Source organism: Poecilia reticulata, linkage group LG12, assembly GCF_000633615.1.
Source record: "Poecilia reticulata strain Guanapo linkage group LG12, Guppy_female_1.0+MT, whole genome shotgun sequence".
Lineage (NCBI taxonomy): Eukaryota > Metazoa > Chordata > Actinopteri > Cyprinodontiformes > Poeciliidae > Poecilia > Poecilia reticulata.
Genome location: NC_024342.1, coordinates 17,593,828 through 17,611,694, shown reverse-complemented (window position 1 = coordinate 17,611,694; position 17,867 = coordinate 17,593,828). Strand labels below are relative to the sequence as shown.

At 39.0% G+C, this 17,867-nt stretch overlaps 1 protein-coding gene across 2 annotated transcripts in view; it reads left to right on the top strand.

Annotated features, from left to right (window-relative positions):
* The window catches only part of LOC103473798 (mediator complex subunit 13L), a 100,056-nt gene that overhangs the window by 63,492 nt on the left and 18,697 nt on the right, over positions 1-17,867 (top strand). For both annotated transcript variants that reach the window (XM_008424296.2, XM_008424295.2), the window contains exons 3-5: positions 485-569; positions 6,019-6,102; positions 17,338-17,483. In XM_008424296.2, the coding sequence (XP_008422518.1) occupies positions 485-569; positions 6,019-6,102; positions 17,338-17,483 (315 nt within the window). The remainder of the gene's footprint in view (positions 1-484; positions 570-6,018; positions 6,103-17,337; positions 17,484-17,867) is intronic.

Below are 17,867 nucleotides of genomic sequence, written 5' to 3'. Positions count from 1 at the left end.
GTGGAGTGGGGGGGGGTAGTGGGGGGGTACTGGGGTGGATTTAGGGAGAGGTCTGAGAGGCTGCAGGATTGTTCACATGACAGATCTGTGTAGTCGTTGCTTATGTCTTGCAGGCTTTGCCAAAGTTGATTTAAGGATATTAAACCTCCAGACTCCCAAAATTGCAAAGAAGAACAGCTAAAACGGTCGTGTGAATGTGGAAACCTAAGCATGCAGGCATGTGTATCAACCTATACAAAAACAGACACACTGTCTGTCTAACAAGGGTTGACAACTGCAGGGGGGCTTGGGGGGGGGCTGACTGGGATGTCAGAGCAGCCAGTGTGACAGCTGTACAGCCAAGCAACCCCTGTTCACACAAACACACACGCACGCAAGCAATATGTGTGCTTCATCATCATTTCTGATATCATCATCTTTAAATTATATTATGTGTGAGATGTATAAATTATAACGTTGCTTTTTTCCCCCCCTTCTTTTTCAGTGACTGATGAGGGGCTTTGGGAGTGTGGACTGTCCTATGAGTGCAGGACCCTCCTGTTCAAAGCCATACACAACCTGCTGGAAAGGTAAAACCGATGATCAACAAACAGAATAACAGTATTAAGATGTTCTTCTTAGAACATCTTAATACTGTTCAAATTCAAATTTAAGACATTCATTAATAGCAAAATCTAACTGAAGTAACTTAACTTAATAATGTACTTAACTCAAATTTAAGTTACTTAAAAACATAGGCTAGTGAAATATAACTTAGTCCAGTTGTGGTTTTTGGCCCTGGCATGCGAGTCCATTGGTTTTACAGCTTACTCTGTTTTGCCGAAAGTATTCACTCACCGATCCAAATCATTGAATTCAGAGGTTCCAACCACATGTGGATAAAATCCAGCACCTTGTCATGCAGACTGCTTCTACAAACATTTGTGAAAGAATGGGTTTGCTCTCAGGAGCTTGCCAAATCCCAACGTGGCACTACGATAGGACGCCACCGGTGCAAAAAGTCCAGCCGTGCAATTACCTCGATACTAAATATTCTACTATCAAGTGTTGGCAGGAATACAACATAGTGCAAAAGCAACACAGGATCTCGTCCGAAATGTTGTGGGCCACATAAAAGAACGAGGACAGTGGATGCTGAGACACAGGTCATCAAGTTTTTGCAACAGAAAGTTAATTTTAATCCAACTTCAAACTTTTGCAGTAAAAAAGATCCACCATAACAGTAAATGATAAGAAATTTTGGGGAAACTATTGAAATCTGAGAATTGAAAACTTCATCACATACTCTATAATTGCTAGTGGATAAGGTAACAGGGACCTTTTGATCTTTATTGCTTTAACAAAGATCAATTATAGCTTTGGGACTGATGACCACTAAATTCCTCAGACAAAACAACTACACAGAATTAACATATTTAAAAAAATCCAAAAGCTGATGTAAGGAGTTATTGAATAAAATAACTAAATTAAAGCTAAGGTCAGATATGGAAAATGCAGAGCTATTTAAGACTTTGTAAAACAAGAACAGTCTGGGATACTTTTTAGATTGAACAGCAAAAATCAAAGAAATGTTACACCTTTACTTAGTTTGGCTTTTCACCTTGCACTGAAAAGAGGACCAAGCCACTTGAAAAATGTCACGTAGACAACAGCTGCATGTTTGAGGAGCTGTCATGAGAAGCTCCCCCAGACGAGCAATGGGGAAGGCAAATAGCTAATCAGCATGTTGCTGTGCATACTTGAGACAAAGACAGGACAGAAAAAGATTGAGAGACGCTGTAACCTGTTGCCGTGGTCACACAAGCACGTAGATAGTTATTGGTGGGATTTCAAACTATATTTTCAGGCTATATATATATATATATATATATATATATATACACTCCTGATCAAAATCTTAAGACCAGTCAAAAAATGTGCAAGAATTTGCATTTTGCACTATTGGATCTTAAGAAGGTTCTAAGTAGAGCATCACAATGTTAAAGGAAAAACTCAGTGCAAGAGACAAAAACTTTGAGCAGGGAATTTTCTGAAAACTGCATTTACACTCAAATATGATTTTTTCAGCTGATCAAAAGTTTAAGACCATAGTCTTTAAAAGCCAAAAGCTGTGCAAAAATCTGGATTCCATCTCATTTTCTGTCAAGTCTTTACACTCTCAAGACCTCCTGATGGCAAAAGCAAAAAAAGCTCACTGACTTTGAACGTGGTAGGATTGTTGAGCTGCATAAGCAAGGCCTCTCACAACGTGCCATCGCTGCTGAGGTTGGACGCAGTCAAGACAGTCATTTTCCATTTTTAAATGATCCTGAGGGTTATGGAACAAAAAAGTCAAGTGGTAGACCCAAAAAATTTCACCAGCTCTGAGCCGCAGGATCCGATTGGCTGTCCATCAAGATACGGGATGATCCTCTACCCAAATTAAGGCCATTACTGGTGCTGACTGCAGCCCAGTAACCATCAGACAGCATCTGCGAGAGAAGGGCTTCAGAAACAAAAAACGTCTTCAAAGGCCACGTCTTCTTCAACGCCACAAAATTGCCTGTTTGAACTTTGCACCAAACATGGGACATTGAAAGGTGGAAGAAAGTTGTCTTCTCTGATGAGAAAAAAATTAACCTTGATGGTCCTGATGGCTTCCAACGTTACTGGCATGACAAGGAGATCCCACCTGAGATGTTTTCTACCCGGCACAGTGGTGGGGGCGCCATCATGATTTGGGGTGCGTTTTCCTTCAATGGAACAATGGAGCTTCAGATTGTGCAGGGGCGTCAAACAGCAGCTGGCTATGTGGAGATGTTGCAGCGGGCATCCCTCATGACTGAGGGCCCTCGTCTRTGTGGTAATGATTGGGTTTTTCAACAGGACAATGCTGCAGTTCACAATGCCCGTCTGACAAAGAAGTTCTTCCAAGAGAATAACATCACTCTTTTGGACCATCCTGCATGTTCCCCGGATCATGCAGGATCCGGGGAACCTGGAAGTTTACAAAAATAGACATCAGTTCCAGACAGTGGATGCCCTTTGTGAAGCCATCTTCAACACTTGGAGCAACGTTCCCACTAGCCTCCTGGAAACACTAGCATCAAGCGTGCCTAAACGATTGTTTGAAGTCATCAACAAGAATGGTGGAGCTACTCATCACTGAGTCCTTTTTTTTGACACTTTGATTTCTGTTTTGGGGGGTTTTTGGGGTTTTTTTGAGCTATGGTCTTAAACTTTTGATCAGCTGAAAAAAATCATGCTTGAGTGTAAATGCAGTTTTCAATTAATTCCCCTCTCAAAAGTTTTTTGTCTCTTGCGCTGATTTCTTCTTTTAACATTGTGAAGCTCTACTTAGAACCTTCTTAAGATCCAATAGTGCAAAATGCAAATTCTTGCAGTTTTTTAACTGGTCTTAAGATTTTGATCTGTAAATCATGAATCATTTCCATCCTTTGGTTCATTTCCATTCTGTGGTTGACTGAATTTGCTGTGTTGGTTTCAAACCAGTTAATTTTCGAGTAAATACAAAAAAATGATAAAAATTCCCCTGAATTACATCTCCAATAGTTTTTCAGTTATTTAATTTGGCAGATTTAAAACAATAAATTGATGGGTATTTGCAGATCAGAGTGAAACAATGAGATAAATCCAGTGTTTTAGAAAGTGATTTACACTGATTACACCTTTAAATTAAGCGAAAAGCAAAAAAGAGGGAATGCTACTGCAACGCATAACACCAAGAAAGTATTTTACAGCATAATGCACATAAATATTTTTCATCAGACCCACAATATAATATTATGTAGCTCTAAATTAATATGCCATTAGTTATTTACTGCATATTTCAACAGCTGAAAGTTAAACATACATGCAACCTTTTCTGTCATAAGTTTCATCTTAATGAAATTATAATCTGTGCGCTGAATCACTTGCTCAAGCACCCAAAGCTCTCCTTTCTGAGTCGGAGCCATCTGTTAAATGAAGCAGCACATATTTGCTCTCTATTAAGTTAAGCCTCAGTGATCATCACAGGGGAAAGGCAGAATTAACCTTCCTATTACCTTGGAGCTGACTCCTTTTATAGCTTACTGTTTCAACACTAGAGGGATCACTTTTGCTTTGCTCTTGTGTAGCTGCAACAATCTACACAAATGCATCTAATGAGTATCCCATGTTGTCCTATAAATATACGTGATTTACAAAGATTGCTGGATTTCAGCGCTATTGTAATTAATATAATTGAGAAAACTAATTAAATTAGAAGTGAAGCTGAATGTTATATGTTTTTTTTTCACGTTATGAGTCAGACGTGGTGTTTAGGACGGCTCGGCTCAGGCGCTCAGCGGTATGTTTCATAACAAGAAGGTGCTCAGTGTCTGAAGGAAATCAACTAATGAGACACAGACGTTTTGTTGAGTCAATAAAGGGAAACGTCTTCCACCAGATTTATGGGGAAAGATTTATGAGCCGCTGCAGCAGGCTTTTGAGTTTATTATCATTTATTAGTGGATATAAAGTACCCCACCGCTTTAATCTGCTCAGAGATCAGCACATGAAAGCGCCTTGTGATAACTGGTTCCACTGTGGATTTTCAGATTGCATAGAAATAAAAGTAATACATCAGTAATGATAATAATAAATGACAAATAAACTGTATTAGTAAAATTGCCCAAAATAACACTGGGATTTGCTTGCTGAAGAAAAAGGCCTCTTCATTTAGTAGTTATTTTTCTCATTGTTCTGCGTCTCAATGGTTTATTCTCTTCCATGTCCTTTTAGGATACATATACAGTAGATGTTTTGAACGTGAATCCAAAGATGTTAAAACCTCTTTGCAAAGATTGGATCAGCCAGTGTGACGAAATTATTTTTACAAAAATTATTTTGTAAAAAAGTTTGAACAGAGACGTGATGAACTCTCTTCCTTTGAACAGTAGATGATATTACAAATTAAGACCCACCCCCTACTGTGCATGCCTCCATTGACTGTGGCAAAATTCAGGATTAAAATCGTCAGCCATGCAGGCATAGTGCAACTGTTCTGAACTTCATCTGAAAAATGCCATAAGTGCTCATTAAGATATAAAGTTTTACATTGGGTTATGTTAAAAATGCACCTGAAAGGAACTTAAACTTGCTAGAGGTGGAAAAGAACAAACCATTATTTCAAAATTGTTATCATTTGCTATGGTTTTGTGATGCCTACAAACAATCATAGTGAGTTTATGGCTGGATTACAACAGCTTTATGTCTGTATGGATGGGTGTGCTCTTTTCAAATACTCAATTATTGCTTAAGTGTCATGAAAAAAAATATGGTCATTGTTTTATTATTCAGTTACAGTCATAAGGTGCTTAAACCATATTTGGTAACGCTTTATTTGAAGGGGGGTGAATAAGACTGTCATGACACTTTCATAAACACGACATAACTCCTGTCATGAACATGAATAAGCCTTCATGAATATTTATGACTGTTGTCATAAAGTGTCATTCGGTAAATTATGACACTTTTAATACAAAGTTGACATTATTGAAAATGTCTTTGTTATGACAAGTTGACATTAACCAATAAATCATTACTGATTAAACTTTACCTTCAATAACATAAAGTTATCTAATTTTTAAAGTGCAACCAGTAATACTTTTATAACAAATTTATAACAGTAATAATTTATTGGTTAATTTCAATTTGTCATAACAAAAACATTTTCAATAATGTCAACTTTGTATTAAAAGTGTCATAATTTACCGAATGACGCTTTATGACAACAGTCATAAATATTCACGAAGGCTTATTCATGTTCATGACAGGTGTCATGTCATGTTTATGACAGTGTCATGACAGTCTTATTCACACCCCTTCAAATAAAGTGTTACCCAATATTTTCTAAAATGTATTTCTATTAGGAATTAAATTTTTTACCTTGTGAAATAATTGTATTTGAATTGTTTGCTATCATTTAGATCTCATTTCAATCATGCATTGACGTTAAAAAAAATATTCTAATTTTGACGTCTTTCTTTTGCTCAGATGTTTGAACGATAAGGGCTTTGTGAGGATTGGAAAATGGTTCTTTAAGCCACATGAACTAGAAGAAAAGTCTTTGGGCAGCAGGTAAGAAACTGCATACACACTTTTTATTAAGATGGCTTATGTGTTGGCATTAGTACATGCGATGCTCTAAGAAAGAAAGTGCGGTAATGTCATTCTGTGAGGCGGTGTGACTGACTTTCATGTGATGCAGTATTTAAGCCTTGATGTTCCAGCAGCAGGCCGATGGTGAGTCTGTAAAAGAGAAACGGAGCATGTGAATGGTGTCCAGAGGTTAGCGCTCTCACTCTCTCTCTCTATCTTTCCCTGAGTGAAGAGACGTGTGTGTGTGTGCGCGTGTGTGTGTGTGTGTGTGTGTGTGTGCGTGGGCAGGGGTGTGCGTGCGGGTGTGTGTGCGTGTGTGTGCGTGCACATGTCATGCTGTGTAACAGTGTTGTCAGCGTGGGAGACAGACAGAGAGACTGAAACGGAGTAAAACGGGGGGTGGGTGTGATGACAGTTCAACTTGTTGCTTCAGGCATTATAGATCCCTTTCACAGCTCACTCTGCCCACTTTTCCGGGCAATGAGGATGCAACATTCCTCACATCTCTGACATAGCACTGTTTCAATTGCATTGAAACATGTTGAGTTTGCTAACTGCTGTGAAACCACTTTGCCATCAAAGTGGTGTCATTTAAAAAAAACTAATCTATTGCTTAGAGGCGATGGCGGTTTTTTATTTGTGTAATATGGCCGTCTGCCCAGGGCGACAGACCACAAGAGAAATACCACGATCGAGAACATAGTTGTCAATTGCACATTAAGTACGTTTGTATTCCTTATTTGCATATCCTGTTAATGGGAATTTAGTAAAAACATATAAATCAAAAGGCTATGTCATTTAAAAAAAAAAAAGTTTTGACTAAATTTGATCATTTTAACTAATACATGTTTGCATTGGTAAGACATAACTTGTCATTTAACAGATGTTGTCTGAAACGCAATTTGAGGTTTTTTTAAACTTTGAAAAAGCATTAAAAAAACAGCATTTTCAAGGTTTTCCTGGCGGCATTAGAACCACACTTCAGTAAAAAAAATCACAATACATAGCTTAGTTATTGGTAGGATGTTTACACAGATAAAACTTTTATTTTGTTTGGGCTTGTTTTCGACCATGTCATGAATAACAGAAAGAGGTGGTTCATGCAAGAAGATTAGAGGCTGCAAAGCCACACGGTTCTTCAAAGAATTACTGTATTTTTATATTATCTTTGCTATCAGTGCATGGTGCAAAGTAAGTGATGCACAGGGAAGTCTCTCTCTGCAGAAAGTTGCTGACACGATTGCACTCTGCCGTGACGTGCCGTAGCATAGTGAGGTTCAGCAGCCGAGAGCAGGTGGAAGTCCCTGATTTAGGCACACTGCCTGACACGTCGAGAGAGAGAGAGAGTGTTTGTCACTTGTTCAGTTTATATCTGGGGAATTTGGTGTGCAGAGCTGATGTGATGGTGACATCTCTGTCTACGAAGGCACTGTCTGGGTAAAATCTGTTTCAGACTGAAGCAACGAAAGGCAGAAACTTGAACAGATATTGTATTGACTGCCGAAGTTTCAATAGGTAGAAGGACCCGCCGAATGCGTATAAGGGATGAATCTCAAGTCCATCATAAAACCAGGGAATACGCTGCGGGAGCCATAAATTTATCCACTTAAGAGAATTTATGTCAACACTTAAACCTTGATCTACTTTTTTTTTTAATTGATCGACTTCATGCAATTATAATGGCCTGTAATGGCTGGTACATTTGCCCTTCTAGCCTCTCAGATGTATGAAGATGGAGGAGTTTATATTCAGCTCCTGCTGTGATGCGGTTGCTATTACATACCTTAGCGGTGGAGAGGGAGTCCCAGTCCTGACACAGCTCCTGCTGGAGAGATTATATCTCCCAGTTGGCTCAGAGCGGTTGGGGATACCCCAGAAGCAGCTGGAGGAAGCTACTGCAGACAGAACAAGGTTTCTATGCTCCCACCCTGCTCTAATAGGCTGAGCTGTGGATGAACCTTTGCTGTTAATTATGTTGTAAACACTCCTCATCACAGAGCACATAAGACTTTTATGTAGTCAACCCAAAACAATAAAATCAATGAAGGTTATATATATATATATATTTTTTTTTTATTTTATTTTTTATTTTTTTCTGAATGGTATGACTAATTGAGTTGGAAAGTGCCCTCGTCTTCCGTAATATACCACTCAGTCTGATCACATTCACAAAGAATCAAATGAGGGACACAAGGACAGAGGCTGAGCTGAATAATCACTTCAGAAATTGTTTATTGGAGCTTTATTAAAATTTTAACTGCTATCTTTGAGGCTTTCAACATTGTTTTTATCACGTGCAGCCTTTAGCCCAAAAAGGGCTCAAAAATGAATTCAGTCTGAAGGGATCCAATTTAAGTTATATGCTCTTATCATGGAAAAGTAGATTATACTTACCATCAGAGACCAAAAAACACCTTTATCTGATTGTGTAAAATCAACTACAACTGAGGTTAATTAAAGGATTTCATACAGTTTGTATGTATCCAAGTTTTTTTTGGAGGCTACTCAGGGCCTGATCTTTTAAAGAAGTGGTTCCCAGTCCTGCCTCTCAAGTTCCTATGTCCTGCATGATTTAGCTGCAACTTATATAAGTCGGCCGAACTACGTGGCTTGGAGTAGCACGCGCAAAATTCAGATTGAAAGAGGGCAATTGATTGCATTTGCAATTCTTGTAGATCGTCTGCAAAATATTCATTTACCATACGTGGATTTTTTATTTTGCTCACGTAATATGTAATAAAAAAAATTACCCATTTGAACCTCAGTTTAGTAATAAAATTGAATAATGACAGTGTGGAATCTGTGGCGAGGGTTAAATGTAAGGACAGTGAAATCCAACCAGTTTGCAGTTCAATATTCACATATTCACAGTGTTCTCAATGTAACTCCAAAATATCCATGGAAAACTCACATTTGCAGGGCATGTTTAAAATAATTTAAAGAAAATGAAATACCTGAGCATAATGGTAGTCGACACTATTGGTTGCCATTTTTAAAGCAGCCAATCAAGGAATGCTATTCATTTATCTTACTGCTGTTTCGAACGGAGATAAGGAAGACTGTAGATGTTAACATCTGCGGCAGCACTAAGTCAGTTTTTGCTGTTTGTGTTGATGCATATTGAGTTACTTTGGAACTATTAACATAGGCAGCTAAGAATTTTGTGCTCCCTAGCCCCAGCGAATATTAATGGTCCACTGTGTATTTATTGTACTGGCTATTCAATACAAATATTATTTTTCTATCCTTAGTGAAAGTGTGTTTTTCCATGATTACTAACCACATTTAAAAGGACATTTGGGAGCCTTTTTTTTATGAAGTGTCCTGTCACCTGAAGTTACAATGTCCTTTGTCTGTTACTCAACAAAACCAAGATAATATTCATTTATCATGGATGTTTTATGGCTAAACCGTACAGATTTTATTTTGTTGTTTGTCATCTTGTGACTATAAAGCTTTTAATTTATTTTAGAGAAGATTAGAAAAATGCAGTGAGAAATAATGAGTAAAGCCAATGTTCTAATTTTCTGTAGAAGTGATTTTGAGACGGAGATAATCAAAAATAACTCAACAAGGGAATACAATCAAATAAAGTCAAGAAAAATATGAATTTAAATGGAGCAACAGGAGTGGAAAGTATTAAGGTAGAAGACATCTCCATGAGTATGCGCATATATAAACACGAGTGCCGAGACTCTTCTGGAAGTTTCACAGGCCTTTGTGTATGTGTGCGCGCGGGTGTGTGTGTGTGTATGTATGTGTGTGTGTGTGTGTGGCAGTGAGACTTCTGTATATCATGTTAATTCCTCTTCGTTTCGAAAGCTCCGCCGGAATGTGCCGCATGCCTCCTGCTGAGACGATTCAGACTTGCTTTTTTTTTTTTGGTGTGAATTATTGAACATCCTGAAGGCAAAGATGGGAAGGGAGACGGAGAGAGAGAGACAGAAATGTTCCTGAGAGCTCCCACCAAAACAAACCCGAATCATACGTGTGCGCTGTATAGGTGAGGAGTATGAATTTTTATTACAACACCTTTTTTGTACCACACAGTGGCACAAAAGAAGTGCTGATATCCACCTGTTATCTCCACTCATATTCCCACACCGCCTCTTGCTCCTATTGTTATAAAGTTGCCCCAAAGTTGAGAGTGTGAGAACACCTTCAGATCCCCAACCAACAATATTTTCAGCCCACGAGGGAACATTTCTCACTAACAATGACTTCTTATCTCATTACCTCTTTTGTCTCTTTTTGTCTACTTCCACACTGTGCCTTTTCTCCCCATTAGGGGGCGTATTGATGCGAAGCATTCATGCCATGCTTCCACACCCGTTCCAGTTTCAGTGCCTTGGCATAGCTGTCTTTGTCAGGGCTTATCAGGTGTTTATCTTGTTTGTGTCCATTGGGCACAGCGGGTTGCGTTAGATCCAGGAGATGATTTCCCCAACCACAACCCCCACCCTCCCTTCCCCGCTCCCCCCTTTTTACTCCTTCCTCTCAACCCAACTCTCATTCTTTCTTTGTGTCTGAATGGGAGGAAAGCTCTCTGGGTTGGTAACACATTGCATCAGACGCCGAGGGGAGAACGTACGAGTAGGGGGAGAGCGTTACAGGGATGCAGAGTGAGGACGGGGAGACGAGGCATCAGAGAGGGGAGGAGCGGGGGGAGCGGAGAGGCGCGGGTGGTGGTGCGGTGGGGATCAGAGAAGGTGGGGGGTCGTAAATTAATCATCGCCATAGACGGCTGAATGGATGTATTAGTCTGTCTCCCTCATTAGTTCAGTCAATTCTTTGCATGCCAAGTGTAATGCTCAGTGTTTTTTATATTGCAGCTTTCATTTCACTAATGGCCATAAACTCATGCATAAATAATATTTGTAGTTCAGAGTAGCAGACCTGTTCTCTGCTATAAAAAAACATGGCAGCTGCCTTTTGTTTTTGCTTTATTAATCTTGGAAATTCTTTGCTGACCTGACAGAACTGGGTTTTTACAATTTTCTCCAATCATAAAATGATGAAAATTAACTAAAAGATGTAAAACAGACACCAAGATTGTTATATTTATTTTAAAAATCTAGTGTGCTTTCCTGTCACGACAGCATTTCTTTATTTTTGTAGTGCTACCAACACCGCAGGTACGGAGACAGCGTCTTCATTTAGACTTGTGGAATAACTTCATTGATGTCGGTGCTGTTTGTTTGCTCTTATGTGTTTGCACAAATCAAATGCCATGATAAATTTAGATCGGCGGGAGGGAAAGGAAGCTAGACAGAGCTTGTAAGAACTCACTTGAAAAGTACTCATGCCAGCAAAAAAGAAAAAAAAAAATCTATCTGACCTAATTTTGCTCATCTTGGTATTTTTTTTTTTGCTCCGCGCTCTCTGGTGTATTCAGAAATGTAGAGAAAACATCTCCCCATGCAAAAGAAAAAGAGATAAAGCTTTTTTTTTTTATCAAATTTTATGCATCTCTTTGTGTGTGTGTTACATTACTCTAATATGTTATCTAAAACAAGAAATTCAGTGATCATACACACTTTTAAGTATTAAATAAATACCAATCTGACAGATGTGCTCAGGAGAAAGTGAGGACAATTTGCCATTTGGTAAAAGCATGTAAGCTTTAAGTTACAGTGTAATTAAGGGTTAGAACAGTTGTAGACAGATTAAATTAGAACAGTGACAGACAAGAAAAATGCTCCTTCAAGTCACAGATTGCTAGATGCACTGACAGCCCGACTGGATGAATAAGTAGCTGCTGAGTGAATGAACTGGAAGGTGGTGACTGACTGGATATAATGTGTGACTGAATGTAAGAATAGAGATGAAAAGTTACACCACTTTTAACAATCCCCAGGGAATTTGACAATTGCTTTCATTGTGCAAAAGGTTTGTACAGCTGCTCAGTGATTGACTGGACATAGTACACTCTTTCCTGCATAGGTATTAGTTTGTGTCGTTTAGTCATTGTCTGTATTAATCCGACACAACTCTTTCATGAGTGCATGATTTTCTTAAATGTGGTTCCTTTACATTTACTCTGTCATAGGTTGTGTGTGTCTGAGGAGTGGACACGTAAGGTGCTGCCACTTGCATTTTTGCACAGGTTGCTGAGAAAGACGTGTTAAAGATAAGAAAGAAATAGAAAAAAAATGTCAGAGCAGAAAGGAGAATGATAATGAGTCACAAAGACATGACCAGATCCTTTCATTTAATTTTTTTTTAATTACAACAATACAGTACCTTGCAAATGCTGTTAAACTGCTTGACATTGTTTTTGATTAGGATCCTATGTGACTAACTATACCAGCAATTAATTATGATAGAATTTATTTTATTTTATACAAATAAAAACATTGTGATAGACTAAGTTGAAGTTGTGTCTTTGAAAGTATTGGAAAAGGTGTATCTTTAAAAAGAAATAAAAATCAGAAAAGTGCCACATGCATTTGCTCTTGTCCACCTTTATGCTGATACGTTAATAAGATCACCTTGACAAGTCCACTAGTAGGTCAATGGAGTGCAAAACTGTCCTTGTATTAATACAAATGTTCTGTGGGAGCCACAGCAGTTTGTCGGAGAACAAAAGTGAGCAAACCGCATCATGAAGACAGAGGAACACACCATGAAGGTCAGGGAGAAAATTGTGGATAAATTTAAATTAGGAGTTTTTTAAATGTCTTATCCTAAGTTTTCAACATTTGACAAAATACTGTTCAGTCCATCATTCACAATGGCAGCTGAGCATACCATTTTACTGGCCTTTCCACCACCAGTTGGTCTCTCACTGGGCAGTATGTGTAACGCTATGTGTGGCTAAAAACCAACCAAAAACATGGAGCGTCTTTACACATGGCCAGACAGGGAAACACGGTGGTGTCAGCATCTTGCTGTGGAGTTGTTTTTCTTTGGCAGGGACAGGAAGGCACCGTATATAAAATAAAAACTTATGGAAGCGCAATTTTATGAATTCTGTACTTCTGTAATTTTATCCTGTAGCTCGGCTCCCTATTATTGTGAAACCATCTAAATTTTGTTGTAGCATAAACATTGTGGTAACAGTCCTTCTCAAAGCCACCGGGAGCCCTTGAATAATACATCAAACTTAATGCTTTTGCCTATATGTTGCTTCTAATATGTGGCGGCACACTGCAGAGAACGTGCACATGCAGTAGCGTTTAGATTCACCTGCGCTAAAGCCCGAGAATGAGTCTACATGTTGGTGCTCTGTTTGTGTTGGAATAAATTAAACAATCGTGGGGGCACTCTGGAAGCAGTTTCAATAGGATGTGTACACATGCTGCTCACGAGAGCTTACAAGAGTGTAAACATCCTCCACAATGGTCCACAAGCATCAGTGGAGCATCCTAACACGTGTGTGTGGAAAAGGGTTAGCTGGAGGAAAGAGGATAACTCACGGAGCTGCTCCTCTGGTAGCGGGGAGAACACTCGAGGTTCAGTTTAAGCAGATTAACCTCTCAGATTTAAGAGAATCCAGATAAAATACTATCATACCTGATTAGTTCACGTGTCTGTGGTTGCTAGCTGAGCATTGTTATCGCGCCATCAGATTAAGACGGGTCTGTTGGAGGAGATATAAGCCTGGTGTGTAATCCTAACGGTTAGTGTGTGGATTGATGTTTTAGTAATCTTTCTTGCTATTTTAACAGTTGTTATTTTCTGTGCAAGCATCCAAGTTAGGCTGTGAGCCTTTGTTAACTCCGAACATCTTATTGTGCATTCCTAAAAGTACTCTCATTACAGTAGTAAGTTGAATTAGTGTTAAAATCGTATTTATGTAAATTATTAGAAAAAAAGACTTAGTGTAGTTATTTATAAACATGACACTTAATTTTATCAATTTAATTTCATTTTAGAAATATACAAAATCTCTTCATTACTTTTTTAAAAAAATTGTTTCACCAGATATGCAAAAAATATACCCATCAGAACCGATTCTTGGTCAGTTTTTGGAGATTATGCATGATGAAGTTATACATTTCATCCATATCTAAGTTGACCTTAAACAAATTACATTGAAAGTACATTTGCAGCATTGAGCGTCTGGATACAGTTTGAAATGTCATAAAATTAGCATATATTTAAAAAAAAACTATTTCCTTCTACTTAAAAATGAGGCACAATGTTGTCTTGTTCTATCACATAATATCCTCAGTAAATTTATTGAGGTTTTTGACATGTCAAATGTTTCAAAGGACCATTTTGTAAGGCACTGCATGCGAGCCACTCTTGTCCACATGCTGCTCTGACCGCTGGGTATGTGCTTGCTTTTAACCCGTCTACTTTCAGGAGCGTGGCATTGTTGGCAGATTTGTTGCACACAATGTTCAGTATGCAAAATTCAAGACGGAGCCTGCAGATATCATGAAGCCAGAGCAAGTGACACATTCACACAGACTGTAAAATGTCTGCGTGTTCCCCTATACCTCTACATTAGCTGATTGATTTCACCATAAAATCATGCTCAGTAGCCTCCTATTAAAACTCTGATCTCATCGATATGTGTGCAGCATTTGCAGTGTGTGGCACTGAATTATTCACTTCCTCCTCTGTCTCTCACACTGCTTTTGGTCTGGCTCCTCCGGTCTTCCCTTTCCTTATCTCTTTAATTTCCTCTTACTCCTCCCTACTTTCCCATTTTGTGCCCGTCCTGCTCATGCATACCCCCACCTGACTTAATTCCCCGTGTCTCCATCTTCTTCTCCTGCTTTATTTTCCTTCTCTTTCTTCACGATCAGTTCTTCCTCCCTCCCACTCTCCTCTTCTCCTGTACTGTCAACCCTTAGTTATGTCTCAGCCGTCTCTCCTCTTCATTTATTAATGCCTGTACTCATACAGACACACATCCCTGCTCCGCCGTTCTCAAACACATACTTATGCCTGCCGACTGAACAAAACCCCCCAGAGGACGTGTGGAGCCCGGTGTGTCCACACACTCACACCCGCTTACTGTGCAGGAAAATGCCCTTTGTAAAAGGACAGGGAGCATCAATCTCCCAGCTGGGTCATCTTGCAGTTTGATGCTTTTTGTAGCTCTGCTGTTTCACTGACTTGCAAGTTGTCACACTTTATTGCAGTTAAAAAAAAGGAAAAAAAAACGAGTTGGTGTTACACATGTCGTGCTTTAGTGTTGACTTTATGAATTTATTGGCTGTAATTGCTTACATAAACTTTGTGTAAACATTGTCAGGGAGACTCGTTACATTGATTTTTTTTTTTTTTTTTTTTTGCAAACAGTTGCATTAGTGGAACAATCTGAATCAAACCCTAAAGTCTTTGTTTACTCTTACATAAGCAAGTATCAACATGGGAAAGAGATGTATTTTTCATCAATTCTTAATTTTCACTGCATTATTGTTACATTTATGCAAAACTGTTGATATCTTTCAGAAAAAAAAATTCAACCCATCAGTGGCTCAGATCTAAAAAAAAAAAAAAAAAAAAGTCTAAAAATTGCTTCAAGTATTTTTCAGGGCTCGATAAGTTCAGAAAAAAATTAAGATTTGGAAAAAATTTCCAATCAATTTGTACACCTGCTTGTCAGGCCAAGGTTGCGGCGAGACTGGAGGTAATTAGGCAAGAGGTGGGACACACTCCGACCAGGTCACTCAGGACAGACAACAGGCACATCCATCCATTAATCTAACAGTATGTACAGATTTCATACTGTAAGCCTGAAATATTCCCAAATAACAATAATACATATATATACACAAAATATTTAAAACAGGACAAGAAATTATCTTATTTTATGTCTGGACTTTAAAAAAGAAAAATTTATGCAATATTTGCTGGACCCCCTGAATGTCTTGAAGCTCTACGAGTCCGCAGAAATCTCACTTTCCTTGTAAATTAAACATTAAGCGACAGAGATGAATGTCCCTCCCTGTTAATTTTGCTTATGTGTGTATTTGTGCCGAGCAGATTGGTACCCTTGACTTGCAGCTGTTTTCCCCGAGCTTCCCTGTGCACCTATATTTAGCTCTTCGTGTGACTGGAACGATGCGCCGAGGACGAGGTTGGAGGGCAGTGACATTGAAAGCATTTTTGACTCATGTGTTGTGGAAATGTGAACTGCAGAGATGATAAACTGCCACCGAGTTCCGTGCGTTTCGCTCGGGATATTATCTGTGGGGTGAGAAAGCATTGTGTGCCCGAGTGCCAGTTTATCACAGGCATGCATATGTATGCACTTTAGCTGTGCTCTTCTCCCTGTGATTGTGCAGGCTTATGTTCGAACCACCTGCTGTCATTAGGGATTTTTCTTTTTCTTTTTTTTTTCTCAGGGAGCTCGAAGAGTGTTTATGAAGCAGAAAACCTTGCCTTCTCAACCTCTTGGGTGAATCCAGCGCCATCTGGAGGCTTTCGCAGTCAGAGCCGAGACATCCGGCTCAGATAGGCCGTATTTAGTTCTGGCTGCGCATGTGGAACTGGCCATTTTATTGAATTTGATGATCCATTACAGCTCAAATGGAGGTCCAACTCCCTCAGGGCAAAGGGGATATTGCATAGGCAGCAGGGTAATCACAAAGCGATTAGAGTACCTGCTGACTTTATTGTAATTCTGATATATATAAACCCAGGTAGTGAGGTGGTTTATAGATTAAAAATATACATCAGTGGAGCTGTCCAGGCGGTTAATGACGTCCAGCCCGCCCACTGCTGTATAGATTGCAATAAAGCTCCAACAATTACTCCTCCTTGATTAAAAAAAAAAACAACACAGCAATGCATGATGAACTGTGCGCTGGCTGGTGTAATAAAGAGAGAGTCGCGACATGTAAACATGCAGCCATCGCAGTCAGTCGTACACAAATGAGGATTTATACCTGTAATGAGAGTCGTGTGTGAGATGAGTGGTGGCAGAGTTTTGTGAAAATGCTGTCGGACGACGTCCTGATCTGTAGATAAGCTCCCCTCGTCTGCCTGAAAAAGCTGGCGTCTTTAACATCGTCAGTCTGCTTCATCTCAATTGGACATGATTAAAAAGTAATTATGTTCCATTTTAATTTGAGCTTAATTAAATTGTGTAGGTGATTTTACTCGTAATTACACCGGACAAAGACAGGAGCGCAAATCCATGTTGCCAGTCGTTTTCAAAGACGGGCTCGATTTCCGAGTTGTGTTACGTGCTTCGGCTGTTTTAATGTGTTTTGCCTTTAACTTCGTTGTTTTTCAATCTTCTTTCTGCAGCGAACACCTGTCCTGCTCCTTCTCCTTCTTCCTGCACGGCGAAAGTAACGTGTGCACAAGCGTGGAGATCGTCCAGCACCAGCCTGCGTACCACATCACGGAGCGCCACATCCGACTCGCACAGACCTCCTCCACTCCGGTGCAAGGTAACACACGCACGCACAGACACGCATATATATTTATATCAGAATTAATACATTAGCCTTTTGCTCTCATGTAATCATCTTGAGCAGAAGCATATATTTTAAAGTCATGATTTTTCAAAAGTCTCTATTATGAGATTGTCACTCCAATGAAATTATACTAATAATAATAATAATAATTAAAAAAATATTCTTAATATAATTTATAAAGTGCTTCTTAGAGCACTTTCCAACAAAATGCTGAACAATTACAAGGAGATAAAAAAAAAACTGCCGTTGGTGAAAATATTGTGCATTCTTCCACATTACCAAATGTGAAAGTTGCTTTATTATATTGCATATTTTCTATACCACATATATAGTGCAGAGATGACATTACTGGATTTA